At 59.0% G+C, this 24,279-nt stretch overlaps 1 protein-coding gene and 1 long non-coding RNA gene across 3 annotated transcripts; both read right to left on the reverse strand.

Annotated features, from left to right (window-relative positions):
* Window positions 1-5,817: 5,817 nt before the first annotated feature.
* On the reverse strand, window positions 5,818-12,598 carry LOC138984980 (uncharacterized). 2 transcript variants are annotated; one of them, XR_011462214.1, is made up of 5 exons: window positions 12,179-12,598; window positions 10,496-10,776; window positions 7,305-7,445; window positions 6,633-6,808; window positions 5,818-6,498 (listed from the first exon to the last, which is right to left on the reverse strand). It is a non-coding gene; the product is annotated as an uncharacterized lncRNA (long non-coding RNA). The 2 variants fall into 2 exon arrangements; XR_011462216.1 differs by lacking the exons at window positions 10,496-10,776; window positions 12,179-12,598 and adding an exon at window positions 7,651-7,761.
* Window positions 12,599-18,547: 5,949 nt separating this feature from the next.
* Window positions 18,548-23,588, reverse strand: LOC102266829 (gametogenetin-binding protein 1). The gene is made up of 6 exons (XM_005891406.3): window positions 23,131-23,588; window positions 22,192-22,304; window positions 21,703-21,797; window positions 21,394-21,543; window positions 20,295-20,434; window positions 18,548-18,758 (listed from the first exon to the last, which is right to left on the reverse strand). Exons 1-5 carry the CDS (start codon window positions 23,586-23,588, stop codon window positions 20,414-20,416), a joined length of 837 nt encoding a protein of 278 aa, XP_005891468.2. The 3' UTR covers window positions 18,548-18,758; window positions 20,295-20,413.
* Between the last annotated feature and the right edge of the window lie 691 nt (window positions 23,589-24,279).

Below are 24,279 nucleotides of genomic sequence, written 5' to 3' on the forward strand. Positions count from 1 at the left end.
TTCACCAGGACCCCACAATAGCAAATCAATTTTACCTCAGACCTGTCGGCACCTTCATCTATATATAAGCAAAACAATAGTTTCACAAAACAATACTTACCCTTATGACCTGTGATTGCACTCTGATATTTTCTGTTCTATTTGTTTTGTTTCATTTTGGTTTTTAAAACTGATTGTGAACCACTAAATTGCTCTGTTAAATGTACCAAATGAGTTGCAAATTGCAGTTGGAAAGACCTCACCCTGGCCACTCTGCCAAAAGGAGATGAGCAAATCCTGGAGAAGGAGAAACAAACCTCTAGGTCACACAGCCCCGTACATGGCAACTGGAACCAGCAACCCTACCCTTGACCCCCAGCTCCTGACCGCCTGGCTCAGTACTCTCTCCAGGGCCTGGCGCTACACTGGAGCCTCAGCTGTCTGTCCCCGGAGCCCAGCTGGGAAGGGCCAGCCCCTGAAACAGCTTCACTTGCTCCCAGAAGTCAGGACTCCACTGCATTTCCTGCAGACAGAGCGGAAACATACGCATTTGTTCCACAAGCATTTGTCAAGGGCCCACTTGTGCCGGGCCAGTTGCCTAGTCCCCTGCCCCAGACAGTGATGATGAAGAGGAGTGCGCTGGAAACACCCGCTCCAGCGGCTTCACTCTGGACGTGTGCCTTCCTTGCCCCAGCCACATCCGAGGATCCATGTCCTTCCTCTCCTAAGATTCAAATGGAGGGTTCCATAACTCGGCCAAGGTCTGACAGCCTGCAAGTGGAGGTCAGGCCTACCTTGCCCAAAGCACCTGCCACTGGTTCCCCCTTCACCCCCAGGTCAGGAGTACTCTGATCCTCTGTCCCTCCACCAACCAAGAGCACTCAGAGGTGGGGAGAGCAACCGCCATCTGGCTGAGAAGCCCTGGGAGGGATGCCCCGGCAGCCTCCTGCCACACACACACTGCCTCTGGGTGCTCCTCTGGACCACAGCACCCATCCCGTGTTCCCAAAGGAGACACCGCTGGGCTTCAGACCCCCCACCCCCACCCCATCACCTGCCTCTTAGAAATCATCTCCAATGGAAGCGCTTTTATGCATCTGGGTTCTGAAGTAGTTTGTTTAAAGAAAGGTTCAGTTGGTTAAAAAATAATAAAATGTAAGAAACTGATGATATAGCTGCAGTGAGTTCACGCCCACCTTGTGTTTCCTCATCACCCACATGATCAAATCTACAGGACTCAGCTCAGCACACCAGACCCTGTCTCCCCACCCACCCCTTGGCAGGCACAAAGGTTGCTGCTCCAGAATGGTGCTGTGAACTGCGCAGGCTGATTTTCATGGGCCTGGGATCGAGGCCCAGTTCTGCCACTTTTCCAGAGGCCGGTCTCCCAGCCTCCATTTCCATACATTAAAGGGGGAGGATACCATTCCAACACGTGGGGGCAGTGGGATAAAGCACAGCACCACCACCCCCCACCCACCCCCGGTTAAGAAGGACCGAGTGCGTTCAACCTCGTTTCCCCAGGACCACATCCACTCCCACTCCACCACTCCCTGCTTTCTATTCCTACGGTCAGAAGGAACTCTCCTTCTTTGATACCCAGAGCAGCAATTTTTTAAGTCTTATTATGAAATATTTTCAGAAATAAGATTACATTTAAAATAATAGATTGAAAAGAGAGTTAGTGCCCTATACCTATCCTCCAACTTTGTCAAATCTTCATATTTTGCAAAATTTAGTTCCAACATTTTTTTTTTAACTAAACAATTCAGTTAAAAAATGAAAAAAAAAAATTCAGTTGAGGTTCCTTACATGGGTACGTGCGTGCTGAGTTGCTTCAGTTGTGTCCAGCTCTTTGCAACCTTGTGGACTGTGGCCCGTCAGGCTCCTCTGTCCCTACATACACCTCCCCATCTACCCCGGGCCCTGACCCAGCTCTCCCTTCCCCCTCCAGAGAGAACCCTGATTTGGGAATATTGTTTCCTGCAGTTTTCACACTTGAAAAGGTACAGATGCATCCATAAACAATGTATGCTATCTCTCCGCAGGGCTTTACATTTTGAGTAAATAGTGTCACCTCGAGTGTAAACTCTGGCACATGGAGCAGAGTGACAGCCCACTTCCTGCCCACATCACGATTGGTTTGTGTATCGGTCGGTGGCCACGAAAGCCCTGTCTCGGTTTGGGCTGCTACAGCCACGTTGCAGTGGACGTTCTTGCCTGTTTGTGCAAACGCTTGAGTGTCTCTAGGGCAGTGTGGGTCACACTATGGACTCAGACATACTCATGAGTCCTGAAATCAGCTGAAAGGGTAAAGATCAGCACTTTTTAAAACTCAAAATTGATTAGGAAATAACCAGCATCACGAGTCTTCGGGGTCACCATTACGATGAAAGTCCTGTATCGTGAGTGGCATGTGTATTCTGGATCTCAGTGTGGGATTTAAAAACTCTACTCCGGAGTGAGAACTTAGAAGGTGAACTTGCTGGATCTCAGGGAAGGTGCAGTTCGATCTCCTAGGAGTTGATGAATTACATTCCAAAGAGTCCTTTCTAAGTCACCTTCTCATGGGTCACTTGGAGAAGGCAATGGCACCCCACTCCAGTACTCTTGCCTGGAAAATCCCATGGACAGAGGAGCCTGGTAGGCTGTAGTCTATGGGGTCGCTAGAGTCGGACACGACTGAGCGACTTCACTTTCACTTTTCACTTTCATGCACTGGAGAAGGAAATGGCAACCCACTCCAGTGTTCTTGCCTGGAGAATCCCAGGGACAGGGAAGCCTGGTGGGCTGCCGTCTACGGGGTCGCACAGAGTCAGACACGACTGACATGACTTAGCAGCAGCAGCAGCAGTAGCAGCATGGGGTCACTAGAAGTATGTCTGCTGAGCCATGCCCCCACCAACACTTGCTGTTGTCAGGCTTCTTAGCCTGAAATTTTTTTGTTTCCCCACTCTCAGAGAACAGATTGGGGCCATCTTGAATTGTAATGCTCTCTCTCCCTTTTGGCCTTCCCCATTAGACCATGAGTTCCTAGATAGATGAGGCTGTGTCTGCATTAATTTGTGTCCCCACCGGGCCTGGCATGTAGCAAGTGTTCACAAAATCTATGCAGAATTGAACTCTCAAAGAGGAGGAGGATGGGGAGAGTATAAAAGTTATTCCAGGAGGGCTTCTCCGGTGGGTCAGTGGTAAAGAATCTGCCTGCCGTTGCAGGAGACACAGATTTGATCCCTGGTCCAGGAAGACCCTCCATGTCATGGAGCAACGAAGCCCATGTGCCACAATTATTGAGCCTGTGCTCTAGAGCCCGGGAACTGCAGCTACTGAGCCCATGCACTGCAGCGATTAAAGCCCACACACCCTAGAGCCTGTGCAACAAGAGAAGCCACCGCAGTGAGAAGCCCGAGCACCGCAAGGAAGAGGAGCCCCTGCTCTCCGAAGCCAGAGAAAGCCTGCTCACAGCAAAGAAGACCCAGTGCAGCCAGAATAAATAAAAACTTTTAAATAAATCAATAAATAAATCTGAGAAATAATACGAGACTGTGGGAGCCCTGGCTCAGGGTATCAGACTGCCAGATCCCCAGGCAGGAGGTGGGAGCTTCCAGGGATGCTGTAAGTGGTTGGAAAGGAGAACTGATGGGCCTGACCCCTCCTGAGAGGCTTCAGTGGGATGACCTGAAGCTGGGACAAAGATTAAGCCCAGGAAGGAGGCTGCCTCCATCCTCCTGGCAACTGGTTTGCCTGGTTCAGGCCCTAACCTCCATGGCTGGGTTCCTCCAGCACCACCTCCCAAGGGGTCCTCTTCTAGAAGGAAAATAGAGAGGATGGGACACTCGGGTCAGAAAGCCCAAACTCAGGATTCGCAGGGAGCCAGTGACTGCAGGCGCCTCCAGGAGGGGAAACTGAGGCGCTGGGCCTAGATTGGGGGGATGGGGAATTCCTTCTTAGCATATCTTTTTTTACCTTTTGAATTTTGGACCATGTGGATGTTTAACCTATAACCAAAACTAAAGATGCTCAAATTCTTAGCCCCTTAGTTGCAAGCTCCAAGCACCCTCAGAAAGACCTCCAGGAACCCACCTCCATCCTGCATCCAATCCAGACCTGAGGAGTCGAGGGAAGCCAGGGGGTGGTGCTCAGACCCTTCCCCGGACTCAGAAGGAACTCGGGGCTGTGCTGAGGAAGGGGCCACCATGTTTGACTCCTAGGCCCTGTCACCAGCATGCTCCCCACCTCCCCACCACCACAACTGCCTTTCTAGGCTTCTCCCCAGCTCTGCCATGTGACTCTGCCGAGGGTCCAGACCTCTGCGAGTCCCGGGTTCCTTCTTGTAGCCAGAGTTCACACCACCTTCCCAGACTTCACCCCTGGTGTCAACTGTTCTTGGAGCTTTCTCTGGTCCTCCCTGACGGGGCCTGCGAGGTGCAGGATGGCCATCACCATGCTGGCAGTGCCATCTCAGGGTTTGGGGCCGATAAGAGGCCGTCTGCAGGGCTTCCTCGGGCCCTCGCCCCTGACATAGCAGCCGGGCCGGGAGGGGAGGCAGAGTTGGGCCAGAAGGGCTGACTCAGTGCAGCAGCCACCCTGCCCGGTCAGCCGGGCACCCCACCCAACGCCTGCCGGGGTTCCCAGAGAATTCCTTCCCCATGCCATAAGCTGCCCTGGGCGGGCACCCCAGCCCTCAACAACCACTCAGCCACAGCCAGGGCTGCCCGCCTGGCCAGACTTCACACACACACACACACACACACACACATGCTGAACCTCCCAGGGCGCCTGGAAGGAGACAGAACTTGTTCTGTTGGTCATCCTCCACCCCCACCTCCCAGCCTTTAATGTCATATCTATTCATTTCAGACACTCACTGACCACTGACCACAGGCAAGGGACTGAAGAGGAAACGGACAGAGGAATGCAGCCAGCTAACCCGAACGCGCGGTCCCCGCCTGGGGAAGACGGAGATCAAAGAGCCTGTGGCTGCCCATCCCCTGGTCCCACAAGAGAGAGTGATCCCCTCCTTCTGCTCAACTGCCTCTTGAGAACCAAGCCCCTGGTTCTGAAGACCTGAATCCAAGGGGCCTGATCTTTCCTCCTCCTCTGCCCTGAGGGTTCGCAAGCAGATAAGGCAACCCCTCCCTGGACAAACTGTGAAAAGCAAAAGTCCTGGAGCATGACCACGGGGTCCTGGCCCCAAGCAGTCCTCTGCAGAGAAGCTGGCCCGCCTCTCTGGACTTCAGTGTCCCTGCGTGTGGAGTAAAAATAGAGAGCTGTGTTTCTGAGATCCTGGCAGGAAACTGGCCCCACGTCCCCAGTGGGTGATTAAAGAGAGGCAAGTGAGTGGACGGACTTGCAGAGAGAGGTGTAGGCAGGGTTCAGGGCTCAGCCAGAGGTGGTGCAGCTCCCGGGAGCTAGTGACCGGAGAGAGTCCAGGCCTGGAAAGCGGCCAATGGATCAATCATTGACCTTCTCCCCCTTCCAGTGCTCTGGTCTCTTTCCAGTGCCTCCCGCTGGCTCAGAGGACAAGGGATCCTGGGTAACTCAGGCCACAGAGGCCAGCCACTCAGCACACAGAGCAAGCACGGAACAGCGGACAGTGGATCCAGAGCGGGGCGATGAATGGAGAGTATCTGTTGATGACATAAGTAACTACTTTGTAAAACATTTAGCTCAAGCAGCAAATATCTCTATAATTGTTCTTGTTGGCATAGTCCTCAGGGTTCTCAATAAATACCAATAAATCTAAAGAAATGACAACCTAATAGGGGAATTTTGTTTAATAGGATGACCAAAGAAGGGACTTTTTTTTTAAAATGTATTTATTTTTAATCGGTGGTTTCTGCCATACATTAAGGCTTCCCAGGAGGCATTAGTGGTGAAGAACACTCCTGCCAATGCAGGAGATGTAATAGATGTGGGTTTGATCCCTGGGTCAGGAAGATCCCCTGGAGGAGGGCACAGCAACCCAGTCCAGTATTCTTGCGTGGAGAATCCCATGGACAGAGGAGCCTGGCGGGCCACAGTCCACAGGTCGCACACAGAGTCAGACACGTCTGAAGCGACTGAGCACGCACACACACCATATCAACATGAATTTTTAGGAGGAGAGACGTTTATAAGACAGAAGATTTTATCCACAAAGCAGACTTCCATGTCCTCTCCCCAGTAGAATAATCAGCTGTTGAGTAGCCACTGGCCAGAAGGAGGAAGTAAGGGGTGCAGGGCTGGGCTGCACTCGCTCCCTATCATTCTGAGTCAGAACTGGAGGGTGGCGGAGGCTCCAGGGGAGGCTGTCTGATTACAGCTCCCCGTTACCCTCTGAGGTTACCCTATTTCGGTGCCCGGGTCAGGACCTTGGCAGGAGCCCGGGAGAAGAGGGAGGCCTCTGGCAGTTCTGCGTCTTTCCAGGCTCGGGGAGGGGGCCCTGCCATGTGAGGGGAAACTGTCCAGGCCCTTACGCTCCACCTGCCAGCAAGGTAAGCAGGTCTGGAGGAGTGAGCTCATGTCAACGCGGTGAGCCTGTAGAGAAAGCAGTGTGAAAACCCTCCTGGGACCAGCCCCAGGCAGGAGCAGCCTTTGTCTGGCAGGAGACAGTGGGGTGATGTCAAGTCCACCTGGGTTGGGCCCTGCCTCCAGCTGCGCCCCACACCCACCTTGGCAGGACGGAGGCCTGGGGGCCGGCTGAGGGCTGAACCTGGCAGACAGGACCCCCTCCTGCACCCGGCTTGCCAGCCTTTGTCTCTGGAGCATTCAGAAGAGGTCGCGCAGCAAGGGGCGTGCCATGCCCTCTGGAGGGGGCGGGGAGAGGTCATGGTCGAGGCACTCCGCTCTAGGGGGAGAGGGAGAGAAAGGCTTGCTGTTTGCCCAGGAAGGGAGCAGACACTGGGGCCCTTGTCCTGGGGCAGCGGGGGAGCTGCTGGCCAGATGGAGAGCGGCCGGGGGCTGGGGCAGGGGAGAGGAGGGATTCCAGGCCCAGCCATCAGCCTCTTCCTCCCAGCCCCCATCCAGCTCCTGGGCCTGCCCGAGACTCAAGGAAGGGCAGCCCCAACTCCCACCCAGATACAGAACCTCCAAAGGCAGTCCTGAGGCTGAGGGCCCGACGCTGCAGAAACCCCCCGGGTTTGGACCATTGACGCTGGGCAGGCTTCTCCCTGGAAGAGGGTCTCCTGGTCTGTGCCCGCACACACTCAATCGTGTCCAACTCTTTTCGACCCCATGGACTGTAGCCCCCCAGGCTCCTCTGTGCATGGGATTCTCCAGGCAAGAATACTGGAGTGGGTCGCCACGCCCTCCTCTAGGGGAATCTCCCGACCCAGGGGTCAAACCTGCGTCTCCTGCGTTGGCAGCCAGTCTCCTGGTTGGCAGTGAATAAGCCCAGCCTCGGGCCTTCGGAGCAGCTTTCCGGTGAGGAGGGTTGAGTCCGGGACCCAACAAGCACTGATGAAATCTGTGCTGCGTGCAGGGCCCTGCACAGGGCGGGAGAGTGAGAGTCCCCTGAGGGCCTGAGAAGCCTGGTCACCAGGCGCCCGGCTCCCGCCCAGCCCCTGACCCCCAGCAGACAAAGGGCTGGGGCTGGCAGAACCAAGCCCAGCAGCTCCCTCTCAGCCTGGCCCTGTTGTTGTTCTACACCCTCTTTGTAAACGTAGCCACTCCCAGGAGTGTCCCCAGCACCTCAGCCGGCCCTCAGCCCTTGTCCAGGGTTGGCTGGGGGCGCAGAGAGGAAGGCCCCCCAAGGCCAGGCTCTTGGAGCAGGAGGAGCAGGGGCGGCAGGGGCAGGGGGCGCCGGGCAGAAAGAGAAACAAAAACCACCACCCACTGCTGACCCCTCGTGTCCACCCCTAGGTGGCGCTCTGGGTGCACTAGCGCACTTAAGCTTGTGTGTGCGTGTTAGCCCGTCGGTGGATTCCGACTCCGCGACCCCATGAACTGTAGACCTTCAGGCTTCTCTGTCCATGGGATTCTCCAAGCAAGAAGACTGGAGTGGGTTGCCATTTCCTTCTTAGCCTGCCATCCTCCTTTTATAGGTGAGGAGGCTGCGGCTCACCGTAGCTAAGGAGACAAATAGCTGATGGACAGGGAAGGGAAATTCTGTTACTGAAGAGTTTGGTAAAGGTTGCACAGCCACTAAAGTGTCTCCGTTTTTCAGATGAAGAAAGTTCAGGGAGGTGAAGAGATCCACCGAAAGTCACACAGCTAGCAAGTGACAGAATTTGGGCTTGCACTCAGGCTGGCCTGGCCCCGGAGCCCACGGTTCCATCTTCAGGCTGCAGAGGGCCCCAGAGAGGGAGCCTGGAAAGACTCTGTTCTCGGAGATTCCAGGCAGAGGGCGGCTTCTCTGCCCTTGCAGACCTTGCCCCAAACCCCTCCTCAGTGGTAGCCGGGGGCGGGGGAGGGGGGGAACCCTTGCAGTTGGGACAGGGACTCCACTAAGGCCTGTGCCTCCAGCCTCCACCTCCGGCTGCCACCTAGTTCTTTCCTCCGACTCCACCTTCCAGGGGCCCGGCCTGGCTCCCTCCATCCTGGGCCAGGCGGGCCTCCGCACCAGGGCCAGGTTGCCTCTGGGCACCACCGTCTGCGGGCCACACACAGGCTGCACCTACCCTAATTCCAGCAGATTTCAGCGCCAACCACCATGATTCATTAGTTCCCCCTTGTCCCAACAGACAAAATGCACAGCAGGAGGGAAAGAGGTTAGACAGCAGAGACGACTTCCAGGTTGTAAGGAATGGGAGATTCGAGAATTGGGAACCAGAGAAGGTAGGGTCCTTTAAAGGAGGAATATGCTAGGCTGCCTGAGTGAGAATCCAAATTCAGGGGTTCCGGACTAATCCACTTCCTCTGGCTCCTCCAGCTTCCTCCCCTCTGGGCCCGAGTGCTGGAGTGGGAGCTGGAAGCTTGCCTCCGGAACCTGTTCAGACCTGCAGCCAGGCCCATACCTGCAGCAAACACTGGTCCCGTACAGCAGCAGAAAGAATGAGCACTCACTGAACACGTACTGCGGTCCCTCTCTGTCTCTGTCAGCTCATGTCACCTTCAAATGGCCCTAAGAAAGCTATGGTCCTTATGTCCACTTGACAGCAAGGAAACTGAGGCTCGAGGCCTCTTCCAGGATTCCCCATATTCCCAACATCTGTTCGTCCTTCAAGGTTAAGTTTAAATGCCCCACTTCTTGCCCAGGACCTCTGCCCTCTGCAGGGCTGCCCACAGGGACCACTGCTAATCAGAGCCCCAGCTCTCCAGGCCAACCTGCCGTTTCCTAGCTCTTTACCTGGAACAAATGACATCCCTAAATCTGATTGCTTACCTGCCAAGGGAAATGATGAAGCACCAAACAACAGAGGAGGGTGGTGAGCGTTCAGTGAGGTAACAGACATAAGGCCCTGCAACCAGTCCCTGGCACAGAGAGGGCGCTTAACAGAGGCAGGCTGTCATTGCTGATTTTATTTCATATGCTCTCTTATTGGCTCCCCATCATGTTAACTCTGTAAGTTCAGTGAGGCCTCACCTGGACATCTCAGTCTTGGTTTGGGTTCCCCAGGACACAAAGATTCAAGGGCACACACATACATAGAGGTGACCAGAGTGAACCCCAATAGAGGACGGGAGAGGGGAGGCAGGGAAGGGACAGAGGCAGGCATGGCGGTGATGTCGACCAGCTCCCACTGTGGAGCCCAGCCCTGCTGGGGAGCTCGGGGAGCCGGGTCAGTCTCTGATGTGCCCTTCTCACCCCCGCTGGCCTCAAACCCCAACTACATGCCAGGCCCGTTTCCTGTAGCTCTGAGCCCTGCTGACGGACCATCCAAGGCTCCTGCCTTGTTCAGTTAACAGACAGGGACAGGAGGCCAAGCCTTGGAGACAGGGGTGCCACAGGCTGAGGGCTGAGCCTGGTTGAGAGCCAGCTGGGCACAGAGATAGGCATCAAGAACACTCTGTGTATGTGAATGTGCTCAGTCGCTCAGTTGTGTCCGACTCTTTGCGACCCCATGGACTGTAGCCCGCAGATTCCATGGGGGCTCTGAATCCCCCTCAGTCCATGGGGATTCTCCAGGCAAGAATACTGGAGTGGGTTGCCATGCCCTCCTTTGGGGGATCTTCCCAACCCAGGGATCAAACCCATGTCTCCCGCATTGCAGGCAGATTCTTTACCATCTGAGCCACGAGGGAAGCCCTTGTCCTGGCCAAACAGGAGGGACCCGGTGGAGGTGCCGCCCGGAGGCTCACAATCAGATCTTGGCAGATCACTGCCATCAGGTACAGGAGGGAGGGTGGGTAGCCTGACCCAGCTCCCCCTGCATTCTCAGACCCCAGGCCGCCATCTCTGAGGGCTCTGAGTCCAGTCCAAGCAGGTTCAGCCTGAGAGACAAGCTGGGGAGAGGACTAAGGGAAGACGAGAAATATTTGGGCACAGTGTTCTAATGACTACTGCTACCTAACAAATTCTCCAAAACCTGGTCGTGTGAAACAACGGCCATTTCATTTTGCTCAAAGTTCTGTGAGTCAGGGATTCGGGAAGTACCTGGCTTCCTGAAGGTGGGTCTTGCTGGGGGTCTGCCGTGTGATTGCCATCAGATGCCAGCTGGGGCTGGAGTCATCACAAGGCTCGTGGGCTGGTGGTGCACGACAGCTGTTCCCGGCACGGCCAGCAGGGGGAGCGCCCCTGAGCTGCAGATGGGACCCCGTCCACGTGGCTTCTGACTTCTTACAGGGGGGCTGCTTTATCCCAGAGGGAAGAGGTGGAACCTGGGTGGTCTTCTCTAACTCAGCCTCAGCAGTCACAGAGCATCACTCCCACGGTACCTGATGATGGAGGCAGTCATGGCCCTTCAGAACCAAGGGGAGAAGGACACAGTTCCCCTCTCCCTGGGAAGAGAGCCAAAGGGGCCATGTTTTAGATTGAGCTCAGGTGACATCTCAGAACAGGTCCCTCTCCCTGTGCTACCTGGGATCTCACAGGTTACAGGCCCGGGGGACACTAGGAGACTTTGAGGCAGCATCCATCCTACAGATTCAAAGACTGGGGCTCTGAGAGTGTAGGGCCTGGGCCTCTGCACCTGCCTCAGCTCCATCCGGCCCGTCTGTGACAGTGAAGGCCAAGGAGCCCTTGGGCCCTGAGCCCCAGGATGGGTGAGCAACCTGGAGAGGTGTGTGTGGGTGGTGGTGCACGGGCCCGGGGGTGTTTGAGTGCGAGTGTGTGTGCCCGCGAGGATGCGTGCATGCGGCTGGAGGGGGGAGGGTTAGTCTCCTCCCTGGAAGAAACTGTGCTCCACCCCTCCCTGAGGACCTGGGTTCTGCAGGGCTGACGGGGAAGTCAAGGCAGCACCACGGGGAGGACAGGGCTTCACGGGGAGGGGCTGAGCGAGAACGAAGCCTGTGGGCTGGGAGTCAGATCCTGGGGTCTCGGGGTTCAGGGCTCTCAAGAAGAGGGTGACAATCATCAGAAGCCATGGACAGCTTCCTGGTGGCACAGTCAACCACGGAAAGACCTGCAGAGACGGGGGGAGGGGGCATGGGGGGCCAGGGAAGCCAGATAAACACATCATCTCCAGCTCCTCCCTGAGCCAAGAAGTAAAATGCCCCCCAGCACCCCGCCTGCCCCACAGTCCCCAGGGCAAAGTGGCCCAGGCAGGCCAGCACCCCACGTGTGACAAAGCCTGTCACCAGCCTCTGCCCTCCCTCGCCGGTGCCCACCAGGGCCCCTGCTCACAGCTGTGTACCCAAAAGGCTCTCAAGAGGCTTCCGCTGAAGGAAGAAGGCGCAGGTGCGTGCTGGGGCTGGCTGTGGGCAGGGGTTCCCCCGGCTACTGCCCTCGCTCCTCTGCTGGGCCTCTGGGCAGGGTGGCTGCTGCAGCAGCCAGTGCCCACTCCAGGGGCCCACCCAGGCCTTCAGGCACTTCCTGAGCAGCAGGACGTATCCTGGCCTGAGTGCCCCTGGAAGGAGGCAGCTTATCAAAGGGGAAAGGACACTTTGTTCAGGCCTGGTCACTCGCCCAGACTGGGGGTGGCATGTTCGGGGCCTGGCGGGTAGGGCAGGGCACTGCCAACAGGAGGGTCCCAGCCAGCAGGTTGGGGCGGGAGGTCTGGGGAGGGCGGATGCGCCGGCTCCACGCTCCAGGCGGTGCCAGGACCTTGGCCCTTCCAGAAATGCGTTCGGGCGCCCCCTTCCCCTTCACAGTCCTACCTTCTCTCCATTCCCGTCCTACCTCTCAGTCCTGGAGGGGCTTTGCGTTCACTCCGTTCATTCATTTAAGCACTGTGTAAGGGTGCTTGGAAGGTACTAGTAAGGCTCTAGACCCTGGGGACAGAGCAGCAAACAAAACCGCCCCCAGTGCCTGCCCTCGGGAAGCTCACGCTCCAGTTGAGAGGCCACAAGCGCATAAACAAACTAAACACATGATGTGTCAGATGACGGAAGTGCTCTGAAGAAAAGTGAAGCAGAGGAGGGGCGCAGAGAGGGAGTGGCGTGGAAGAGAGAGATGGTTTTTCTTTATACGGGGTGATTAACAAGGTGACAGCAAAGGAAAGACGTCAAGTAGGTAAAGAAGTGAGTCGTGCAAATTCCTAGGAGCAAAGCCGGCATTGCAGCGGGAACAGCAAGTGCGAAGGCCTTGAGGCAGGAGCGGGCTGCGCCTGCGCAGTAAACTGCACGGGAGACAGCAGGGGCCGCCAGGCCAGAGGGCAGGAAACAGCAGAGCCGGCCTGCCGGAGCGCGGGAGACAGCAGGAGGGCGGCCGGCGAGGCTGGAGACAGAGGGCCCAGACGGCAAGCGGCCGTGGGAGGACTTGGCTCTCACTTGGGCGATGGAGAGGCAGTGTAGGGCTTTCAACAGAGGAATTGTTTATTATTAACATTAACTGTTTAGTTGTTTTTTTAACTGTTTAATTTTTTTTTTTTTTTAGTATTTTTTAAGCGTTTATGTTTTAAAATAACAGTAGCTCAGGAATTCACTGAAAGTCCAGCGGTTAGGACTCAGCGCTTTCACTGCTGGGGCCCAGGTTCAATCTCTGACCTGATCTGGGAAATAAGATTCTGCAAGCCGCACAGTGTGGCTAAAAAGGAAAAAGCAACAGTAACCCATGTTACCTAGTGCTTAATACATATCAGCCACTCTTCGAAACAATGAATATGTATTAGCCCATTCACTCTTCCCAATAATCTTCATTAAAGATGAGCATACACTGATACTAGGGAGGTCTCCACCATGAGATGCTGGCAGCACCCCGTCCCACGCTGTGACAAATGAAAAATGTCGAATGTCCCTGGGCAGATGGAATAGCCCCAGGTGAGAAGCATTGCCGGAGGGTCTCCCAGCCGCCCCGCCCGCCTCTGTCCCAGCTCAGCCCCGCACCTCTCCCTACAAGTGTAACAGCCCCTAACTGCCCCTGCCTCCTCCACCGCACGCCTCATCCTAGATGCCACGACAGAGCCGCTCCCCACTCTATGGCCCTCGATGGCTCCCACCGCCCTGAGGATGCACAGCAAGCCGCTGAGGTTGGTGCCGCGGCCCTGTGTAACCCGGCCCTACAGCTGCGGCTCTGTCCTCGAGGCCCTCGTGCCGCTGCCCTCCCTCTCTTGCCCAGCCTGGTACCTTGTGCTGAGCCTGCTCTTTGCCAGCCACGGTGCTGGGCACCCAGACCTGGGGACAAAGCTCCCGGAAGCCTGCCTTCACGATGTGTCTGTCCAGGGGAGGGGGGAGCAGGGAAACACGTGGATCCCATTAGTTCCATAGCCAGGGAGCTGTGAGGGCCCTAGAAGAGGAGGTGCCAGAGTCGAGCTGTATAGGATGGGCAGGGCTGTGAGAAGGAGCAGGGACGATCTGGGGGCAGCAGCTGTGAGGGGCTTGGGAAGTGTGGCTGTGATCAGGGCCCAGCCAAGGCACGATATTGCCCGTGTACAGAGAGACAATCGGCAGGGAGCCAAGGACTGAGTTCACATACGGGCAGACTCACCAAGGGAGACCTGGGAGAGGGGAGACCAGGGTGGTTCCGTCTGGATCAGAGAGGCAGACAGTGGGGCCCCGGTGCCGACTGGACACTCCCCCCATCCCCGGTGGGTCCCCCTGGCAGGCATGCCCTTTCCCTTTACTTCACCTGTCAAATCCCTCCTGCTCCTGCAAGCCCAAGTCACAGACGGTGCCTCCTCCTCTTTGAGGCCTTCTAGGTTCCTCCCTGATGGAATCACTAGCTCCTTCCTCTGCTTTCCAAACCTGTGTTATAGCAACATCTTGCTCTGATTTTTACTGCAGGGTTGCCCTGACCCCACGTGCCCACTGTGGATTTCACGAGGACAGGGAGGCAGTCGTTTCTGCTTGGTCTCCGGACAGGTTAAATCGAACTGCCTTCAGTAGAGGCAGCCCCAGCCCTCCGCGACCCGGGGATCCGGGGGTGGGGGGTGAGGGGGACATGGAAATACCCACCGTTGGGCATCTGGCCCAGGAGCGCACCTTCGCGGGAGGGGGCACCATCGGATTGCGGGGCCGTCGAGGCCAGGACGCATTGGCGGGGCCTGAGTGCGCACAGGCCCTGCTGAGGCGCGGTCGCCCACGGTGGCCGGCAGGCCCTCCTCCGACTGCACACCCCGAGGCTGACCCTGTCCAGCCGGAGGCGGCGGCGGGATGCGGCTGAGAGATTCCGCGCGGCGAGGGCCCGGCTGACCGCCGAGGACCGGCGGCGCCCCCTGGTGGTGGAGCCTCTCCGGTACTCCTCACGGTCCATTTCAACGCCGCCCCACTGCCCTCCGAGTTACAGCAGCCGCCAGCGAGGAACTCACCCCCGACCCCAGCAACCTCCTGCGCGGTACCCCCCGCCTCACAACCCCCCCCCCCGCCGCTCACCCCTACGGTCTTGTCCCTATGCAGCCGCCAAGGGGGCCTTTTAAAATGTTAACCACTGGGCACTCGCTCTGATAAGCTTAAACCCCTCAAGGGACTTCCCTGGTGGGTCCAGTGGCTAAGACTCCCAATGCAGGTGGCCGCGGTTCGATCCCTGGTCAGGGAACTAGATGCTGCAAACTGCAGTTAAAGACCCTGGCTGCTGCAGCTAAGACCTGCCACTGACAAATAAAGACAAACTTTTAAGATAAGTAAAAACAAACTCTCAAAACCCAATCAACAAAGGATGTGATCTCCTTCCTTTCTGATCTCACTCCCGCTCTGGCCACGCAGGTCTACTTCCGGTTCCTCACACGCTCCGGGCCTGCTCCTGCCTCAAGGCATCGGCCCCTGCTGCTCCCGGGCTGGGGCATTCCCTGACGCCCCCGCGGTCCCTGCCCTCCCTTCCTGTGGTCAACAGGACCTCCTCAGAGAGGCCTCCCTGTCCCACCCTCTGAGACAGCCGCCCAGCAGCTTCCTCACAGCACCTGCCACGCCCGGGTCCAGTTTCTGTTCAGTTCATCCTGCTAGCAATCCTAAGTGCTCATATAGTGGAGGATCAGCGTCTTGTTCAAGGCTCCCCCCCACCTTGCCCCCCACCTACTCCAGTGCCTAGAACAGGATGTAATGAAGTGAAGTGAAGTCGATCAGTCGTGTCCGATTCTTTGCGACCCCATGGACTGTAGCCTAACAGGCTCCTCTATTCATGGGATTTTCCAGGCAAGAGTACTGGAGTGGGTTACCATTTCCTTCTCCAAGAAGGAGAAGTGGTGGGTGCTTAATCAGTATTGATATTTGATCCCTGCCAAACAGCCCTTCTCTCAGCCTGCAAGAGAAGCCTGTGATTCGCCCATTTCCAGGATGTGAAAACTGAGACTCAGGGAGGTCAGGGGCCTGCCTGCAGTCACATGAGCTTGTCAAGCTGGAGCTTTGCTGCCACCTGGCAGAGCCTCTCCCCCCTGCTCCTGCAGCAGCTTTCCCACCTGGAAAAAAACCCAGGGGGTGCTGCCCTTCCCTTGCCTGGGGAGAGGCAATCCTGACCACCACTGCCTCTACGCAGGGCTTGAGGTGGCATTTTCCTCGAAGGCCCTGCCCAGGAGCCCCACCCGCCGTCTCCCCAGGCAGGCAGGCCTGCCTCTCACCCTGCCCACCTTTCCATCCACCCTACTGCCCCCACCACCACCTACTGCCTTCCTTTCAGCCCCTACCATCCCCCATGTGCCCTCAGAATGGATCCAGGGGCTGTTTCTCACCTCTGTTTCCCTCAGATATACAGTAAGAGAGAGAGAAACAGAGGCCCATATGCAGCTACCAACAGTGAGAGGTGACGGAAGATGAGGGGTGGAGGAGAGAGACATCGGGCAGGGGCAGCGGCTGGCAAGTTCTGACGTTCAGCTCGACTTGGACCTGCCGAGGGCACCACCACCCTGACTGGTCCCTTTGCGCATATGAGAAAAAGGCAGCTCTCGGGGTCTCAGAGCCCTTCACCCCGGGCCAAGCCCCCAGTACAGGACCCAACCTGCAAGTGGTGCGCAGCCGCCCTCCCCTCGCTGTCTGCACACCAGGGACGGCAGGCCGGGTCTTAATCCCCAGACCAGGGATCGAACCTGTGCCCCCTGCAGTGGAAGCGCAGTGTCCTGAACACTGGACTTCAAAGTAAGTCCTGGGAAGACAGCTTTCAGTGCCGCCCAGGCCTCGGGTCAGACCCACAGATGCATCGGCAGCGTTCCCCGAAAGCCTTTCGGACACACCTGCCTGGCCCCTGGCCCCTTGCAGGGTGGGCCTGTGCCCAGCCCCCTGCACGAGCCCCCCAGGCCTTCCCCCCCAGCAGGTCCCTGGGCCTTGTCATCCCTGCCTTCCCCGCTCATGAGCTTCAAGCTAGGCCCATCCACAGAAGCTGGCCAAGGACCGTCTGGGGCCAGGGAGGGGACCTCAAGCCTGCGTTGACTCAGAGCCCGTTTCTGCTCCCAGCCTCACTGACCTTCCTCCCTGGGGTTCACAGGAACCCAGGGAGCGAGGTGGACCATGCGGTGCCAGGACCCTCACTTGACAGAAAGAGAGGAGCAGGGAGCGGGGGCCCAAGGTTGAGATGCTCCCCAAGAATCTAGCGCCACTTGGCTCAGGTGAGCAGCCGAGGAGCCTGAGCTGCCCGCAGGGCCCAGCCTACCCTGACCCACCATGGTGCCCACCTGTGCCCAGGGGCCGCTGCTGCTGCCCAAAGACACCAGGGGCGGGGGCAGGGTGGCATCTGGACTGCTCTGCACCTCAGGGTCCCCCTCCAGCCTGGGCATGGCTGGCACCAGGTTTGGGGGCCTCCCAGGAAGGGGGAAGGCAGAGAAGTACCCTCTTCGTGGGGTCCGTGAGGAGGGCTGCGTCCATGCAGGAGACACCAGGGAGCCCACAGTCTGCCCTCCGAGGCCCCCAGGCTTCCCACCAGCCAACACCCTGGAGGAAGGAATCAGTGCCCAGGTGAGTCATCTGATCGCAAGGCCACCTCCCAGCTGACTCAGGGGGACAGTCCACATGGGCCTTTCCACCGGTCCCAGCTCAGGGCCTGAGTCAAGGATTCCAGGGGGTGGGCAGCCTGCCTGGGAAGCCCCGGCCCACTTGTGAATCACTAGCCATCTTGTCTCCAAGCCCGGCTCTGAGCCCCGGTCTGGGGGTGGGAGGCAGGGCGCTCACCTTCGCTGGGCTGGGCGGGGCGGGGCAGGAGGTCGGGTTGCTGGCCGCCCCTCACCGCGCCCCCAGCACTACCTGACAGGCAGCTGCTGTTTGCAATCACAATAATTACTCAAGCAGCGGCCGTGTTCTGACACTGATCTTCAGCTCTGTACAGGCCTTGGGCTGGACCCAGTGGGAGCCCCGTGGAGAAGGCCAGACGTGTCTGTAAATAGCAGTGGTGCTGATAAGTGTTGGGGCAGTGTGAGCTCTCACATGTACGCTGGGGGCTCAGAGCCCAGACCCCAACGGGAGACAATGAACCAGCATCCCACGGGCAACCAGCCGGCCCTCCCGGCAAACAGCACCTCCTGGTGTCCAAACTGCACCTAGCCCTCCCCCTCATTGGATGCCCACGAAGCCAGGGATGAAGGTGTGCCTCCCATGAGGAACTCACCCCCACCTTTGCTTCTGGAATTTGGTAGAGCTGGAGGAATGTCTTCTTCTAGATGTCTGGATCTCCCTACACCCAGGGTCCCCAGAGGTGCCCAGCACTCCGCTTGGCAGAGTGGGCCCTGACCAGGGCAGCAGGGTGGGGCCTGGCCCCGCACCGCTGTGGCATACCTCCACTTACCCAGGGGCCCCTCACCTGCCCCAGCCCAGCCCCTGGGGCAGGTCCCCACGGTCTGCTTTCCTGGCTTTGTCCCCGTGCCGGCTGGGCAGGGACTTCCTGCTGGAGAATTCCCGGATCCTCCCAGGAGGCCCCACGCCGGGCCTGGGAACTCAGGAGGAAGGGAAGTCAGGGCCTGCAGGCCTTGGTGCCCCAGGTCCTTCCCCACCGCGGTCAGGTGCACCAGACCTGCCGTCTTCCAGCTCAGATGGGGACCGGGGCTCTGCAGCTGGGGTGGCCTGGGGCCTGTGGGCCCCGACGAGAGAGATCGGGACTCCGGTACACTAGGCTTGTGCAGGACGGGGGGCGGGCTCCGCAGACAGACAGTCAAGGAGCCCAATGCCGAACTGAGTTTTATTAGTAATGTGACAGGCCTGACTTTGACAAGTGGGAGCAGTCAGCCGGGCAGGCCCACCCTGCAGATGCACAGACACGGGTTATCTTGAGACTCCTTGGCCCCAGGGGCTCCTTGAGGTGCCCTGAGAAGCGGGGCTCCGTCCCTCCGCGCCTGCAGGGACCCCGGGCGGCGCCGGCTTCACTCTGGAGGCCAGTTTCCCATTTCGTCCATCTCCTCCAGAAGCAGGTGCTGGGGGTTGCAAGTGGGTGAAAGCAGAGGCCTTGGCGTCTCTGAGCTCTCCTCTTCCTCCTCGGCACCCCCAGAGACGAGCACCCCAAGACCACTTTCCAAAGCTGCCCCCAGGGGCCAGCAGCTGGCCCAGCCCACCAACCCAGAGCCGCCTCCCTGCGGCCTGGGGGGAGCAGCCCCAGCCGGCCCGAGCCCTCCCTCACCTCTGTCCTGGACACCCTGCCGAGGGGGCTCGGCACCCCTACCCCCAGCTCGGGGCGCTGCTTCTGCGGCCTCGGCGCCCCTCTCCCAGGGCCCCAGCATTCCCCAAAGGCCGGGGCTTGGCTTCCTTCCCCCTCAGCCTGGTGTCCCTGAGGGCAGACCAGGAGACAGGGGGTGGTGATGAGGACAGGCCCCTCGACACGCCCCCAGCAGGCTGCCCCGCCCCCGGTGAGGCACCGCCTGAGCCACCATCCAGAAACCCCCTGATGGCCCGCTGTGTGCTCAGGCGACCCTAGGACTGTGCCGCCCGGGACGCCCGGGACAGGGCAGGCCAGCCCAGGGGGCGGCCCTGGAGGGCGCTGGGGAGGAGAGGTCCGTTCAGCAGGAAAAGGCAAAAAAGCAGGAGCCCTACCAGAGACAGGACTTGTGTGGTGTAGGGTGAGGCTCCCCAGAGCACCCGGGGGCACCCTGTGGCATGGCCTAAGGCTCAGGATGAGGGGGAAGCAAGGGTTCCTGGTATTCATGGCCCTCGAGAGGTGAGTCATAATCCCTGACACTGGAGTGCCCTTTGCAGTTGACTGCCACACACTCTTCAGTTCATCTCATCTTCCAATGGCCCCCTTTCCAGGTGAAGACACCAAAGCCCATATTCAAAGTCACAGACTACAGATTTTGCTCCTTCCTTTTGTGATTTGCACAGTCTGCAGGGGGCAGATGTCCACTGAAGGAAAGGGTGAACTGATGAATGAATGGAAATTAACCCAGAAAGGAAATCGACACATTTTTGTCATCAACAGATCTATCAGTGTGCACTCAGAGAAGCCTGGACAGACCTAACATTTAAGGCCAACGTCAAAGAGGGCGGGCTGGGGGTGGTCCCCATTGTTACCCCTGGCAACTCACTTGCGCCTGTGTGTGTTTGTGGGAGGAAGTGTGGATGTGAATGGGAGACGGAAAAAGAGCGACCTTATGCAAATGACAGAGGCGCAAGAAAGCCATGAAGCCGCCTGATAAACTCCCTCTTCGTGGAGATGAGGAAACTGAGTCCCAGAGAGGGCGAGGGACTTGCCCGGAACCACACAGCAAATGCACGGCAGTGACGCCTTAGCAACGGGCTCTGGGCTAAGTGAGAGCCAGCCAGATGGAGAAGTGTGTGCTTAGGAGGCCGGGGTCCTGCTCTCAGAGAGACCACCATGGAGAAGGACTTGTGCCCTTCCTGCCCAGCAGGGTGCGTGGGTGGCTGGAGCCTGGGCCCGCAGCCTACGGAGAGGGGAGGTCTCCAGCCCCAGGCTCCCGGGCCGCAAGCAGGGCGGGGTGGTGGGAGGGTGGGTGTACCTGGCCATCCACGACGCCCGCCTCCTCCAGGGTGATCTCTGGCTGGGTCAGCAGCTCCCGGCCGTCATAGCCGCCCATCTTCCAGAGGCGGGACTCCCGCTGAACGACCAGAAGCTTCTTTAGCTCCGCCTCCACAAAACCTGAGAGCCAGAGAGAAGGGCATGGGACAAGCAGGAGCGGGCAGCTGCAGCCTGCCGGGGATCTGAGGAAGACGAAGTGGCCCCAGCTCTCCAAACCTCTCCCTGTCCTGCGTGGCCCCTGGTCACCCCGAGTCGGGCCCCTGGAGCCCGCCAGACTCCACCTCCCCACCGCCCAGCCTGTCCCAGGATGCTCACTGGGCTCCCTGCTCCCATCCCGAGCGTGAATCTCTTTACCTGCCTCCGGGGGGGACAGTGTTCATTCGAGGGGCAGACATTTCCTTCACCACGCCCCGCCTCCCCCAGCCATCAATTCCAGCGTACCAACCCGGAGTAACCCAAACCACGGGGGTTCAAGCCCCAGCTCTTCCACTGACCAGCGAGGTGATCATGGACAAATTACTTAACCCCTCTGGGACCCAGTGATCTCACAGGGAAGCGAAGACGGTATAACAGGACCGACCTCAGAGTCAGAATGCAGTATTTCATGAAAAGTGCTTAGGAGAGGGTTTGGCTCGTGGTAAGGCAAATGTCAATGGAGACTTTACTGGAGGCTGTCATTCATTACCACTAAGCCATCTGCTCGCCCCACCAGGGTGGCGAGGTGGTTGCAATGGGAGGAGGGGGTCCCCTGGGCACCGTCACATCAAGTGCACACCTGAGGGGAAAACTGGGGGTGCAGGGGGGCGCCACTGAAGGAGTTAGAATTCTGGGCTGGGAAAGGGTGCTGCTGGAGGAGCCACGGTACCTGTCGTAACCCGCCCCCCACCCCTCAAGCCTTCCCCCCCTCCCAGGCCCACACCCAGCTTCTTCTGGGGACAGGCGCCCGCAGGTCAGCCGGCCTGAGCGATCATTTTAAGTCCTGTGCTTCCCCCTGGTGGTGTTAACCGGTGTTGCATCCGAGAGCCGCTCCATCAAAGCGGGGCTGGGGCGGGGTGAGGGGGTACGGGCGGCACACCCACCCACTGTGTCCGTTGACCTGAAGGCCTTATGCAGCGGGGACTGGAGAGTGACGACGCCCGGCACGCAGAGCTTGAGGGCGCTGTCTTCCTCCGCCGCCGCCGCCTCTTCCTCGCCGGGCTCCTCTCGGGCAGGCCTTCCTTGAGAGGGAACTGAGGGTGGACGGCCATCCCGCAGGTGAGGGGGGCACCTGAGCCCGGGCCCCACCCCGACCCCGGCCCCCGAGCAGAAAGCAGGAGCGGCAAGACGGACGCACTCTCCCGGGCCCAGCCCTGCCTCCGCCCGCCCCCTCGCGCCGGGGCCCCACGGACCTTGGCTATGGCCCCTTTCTGCAGCCGCTTGTACAAGCCGAGGAGGCGGTTCCAGGGAGCTGCCCCCACCTTGGAGGAGGCCAGCCTTGGGTCACCTGTGGAGGGCAGTGGTCACTGGGAGCCCACAGCAAAGGGTGGAGGCCCAGCCTGAGGAGCACGGGTCCATCGGGAGGGCTGAGCTACGGCCAGCTTTCCTTGTGTCCTTTGGCAAACGCCAGCTATGTGCCAGGCACAGTTCTAGGCACTTCACGGAGAGAGAACGTCTCACTTAATCCTTGCTAAGGCCCTCTGACAGAGGTGCTATCACACTCCCATTCTACAGATGGGGAAACTGAGATGCACAAAGACTGAGCGACTTGCCGCCCTCACACCTGCACCGAGTGTAGCTGGGATCCAGCTCCGCTCAGACTGCCCCGCGTCCCCCGGGCCCCCCCCACCCCCGGCCCGATGCCCTGGCCATCCCCCGGGGCCTGTGGCCACCGCACTCACCATCGAGCAGACATTCCTCCTCCCTGGTGAAGGCCTCGGGGCTGAACTCCAGTGGCCCCACGGCCCTCCGCACGCATCCCGGCTCCACCGCCAAGGCCTGGGCAGAGTGGCCCCTGACCCCAGAGCACAGTCAGATGGGGGTGGCAGGTGGGGCCTGAGAGGTGGTGAAGGTCCCACACCCCCGTGGAAGCCCCGCTCAGCTCCTCCACCCCCCTGCTCCCCCCTGCTCCCTGCTCTGCCCTCTGGGGTCTTCACAGAGGGAGATGATACCCCCAAAAGTGGGGTGAGAGGGGGATGAGGAGGGGAGGGGCCCAGCAAGGAGCTGGGAAGTGATGGGAGGCCCAGCTCACCCCACACGCACCCTTCCTCGTCCCTGGCCTGTGCCCTTGTCCTTTTGGTGCCCCTATACACAACCCCTCACTTGCAGGAGGAGCCCTGTCTCTGCCTCCCTCTGCCCTCTCCACCCTTGATGTGAACGACCATGCCCACCCAGTCCTCTGCCCACCCAAGGAGTCCGTTCCTGATAGTGAAAGTCACTCAGTCATGTCGGACTCTTTGTAACCCCATGGACTTTACAGTCTATGGAATTCTCCAGGCCAGAATACCGGAGTGGGTAGCCGTTCCCTTCTCCAGGGGATCTTCCCAACAGAGGGATCTAACCCAGGTCTCCCGCATTGCAGGTGGATTCTTTACCGGCTGAGCCACCAGGGAAGCCCAAGAATACTAGAGTGGGTAGCCTATCCCTTCTCCAGCGGATCTTCTCAACCCAGGAATCAGACTGGGGTCTCCTGCCTTGCAGGTGGGTTCTTTACTGGCTGAGCCACCAGGGAAGCCCCTGGTCCCTCCCCAGTTCTGGTTGTCAAACCTCAGGCCCACGTCCCCCTCCCTCCTGACACCCTGGCTCCCCCTAGCTCCTCCATTCGCGGCCCAGCCCCTCACCTTTCTGAGGTCCCCGTATTCCCTGAGGCCTCCCCTGTGGCCGCCTCTTCCCTCTCCTCCAGCTCAGACAAGTGGCCCAGCACCTCCTGGCTTCCTCTGGGCAGGACTGGCTTCACCTCTACGCCCTGAGCCACGACCCTCAGGACCTCTGCTGGAGGGGAGGTCTGGGCCCCAGGGTCCCCCATCTCCAGCCCTGAGGGGCTTGGCTGCGGCAGGGCCCCAGGGCGGGCGAAGGGCAGCGTGGCGGGAGGCCTGGACTCCCTCCTCCCGGCTCGTCCCTGACAGTCGGTCATCAAGGGGACGGCGTCCTGCCCCCTCAGGGGCCACGACTGGCCCCTCCGCAGGGCCCTGTCTGAGTTCTTCGGGCTGCGCTTGCTGCCCACCAACCTCCGGAAAAAGCAGAACATGGAGGAGCGGCCCAAAATTCGGGGTCGAGGGCTTGAAGCAGGGGCCTCCATCCTGAAAGGGTCCCTGACTCAGAGGGAGGGGCCGCAGCAGACACCACAGGACCAACTGCTTAAGAACAGAAGGGGGTTTTCAAATTGAAAACCTCCAGTTGGAAACTTCCAGGAGTTCTAGAAGGCAGAGGGGGGAGGGGGGATTCGTTGGGGCAGACAGTGCAGGGGTTTTGACGAGGCCTAGGGAGCCAGCTGGGGTGGGGGGAGCTTGGGGGTTGGGGAGGCCCCAGGAGACAGTGGTGGGGGCAGGCAGAGGAGTCCAGAGGAACCCCAGCTCTGAGGATGGGGTGGTGGCCCAGGGCTTTCTCCTCCCCGCCTGTCCCCCTGCAGCCGCTGCCGTCCTTGGGAAGCACTCATTCCCCGGCAGCTGTCCTCCCCCTTCCCTCCCTTCTCAGCGTCCAGCTGGCACGGGCCCACCGTGCCCTCTTTTCTTCGTACCTGCCCGGCACAGTCAGGGGGACGTCACATTTCCTCTGTGGAGACCACCAAGGTAGGTGCCTGGTGCACAGTCTTAACTGCACGCTGAATCTCAATTTAGTATTATTCCCGGAGACCTGATTATAAACCCGTCTCAGTGACCTTGGGAGAGGTTCCTTAGATCAGCTGAGTCTCAGTTTGTTCCCCTGTAAGATGGGTGTGGCCCACTGCACCAACTTCCCAGGGTTGTTCCAAAGTGCTCTTATTTATTTTT

The sequence above is a fragment of the Bos mutus genome, chromosome 23, assembly GCF_027580195.1.
Source record: "Bos mutus isolate GX-2022 chromosome 23, NWIPB_WYAK_1.1, whole genome shotgun sequence".
In the NCBI taxonomy this organism is placed as follows: Eukaryota; Metazoa; Chordata; class Mammalia; order Artiodactyla; family Bovidae; genus Bos; species Bos mutus.

Bases quoted from the DNA above. Each gene is read 5' to 3' on its own strand.
- LOC102266829 (XM_005891406.3), bottom strand. From the start codon at position 23,588: ATGGAGGCCCCTGCTTCAAGCCCTCGACCCCGAATTTTGGGCCGCTCC. The intron at 21,544-21,702 runs GTCCGTGGGGCC...GTCCACCCTCAG, and splicing joins AGAAAGGGGCCATAGCCAAG to TTCCCTCTCAAGGAAGGCCT. The intron at 20,435-21,393 runs GTGGGTGTGCCG...TCTGGCTCTCAG, and splicing joins CAGGTCAACGGACACAGTGG to GTTTTGTGGAGGCGGAGCTA.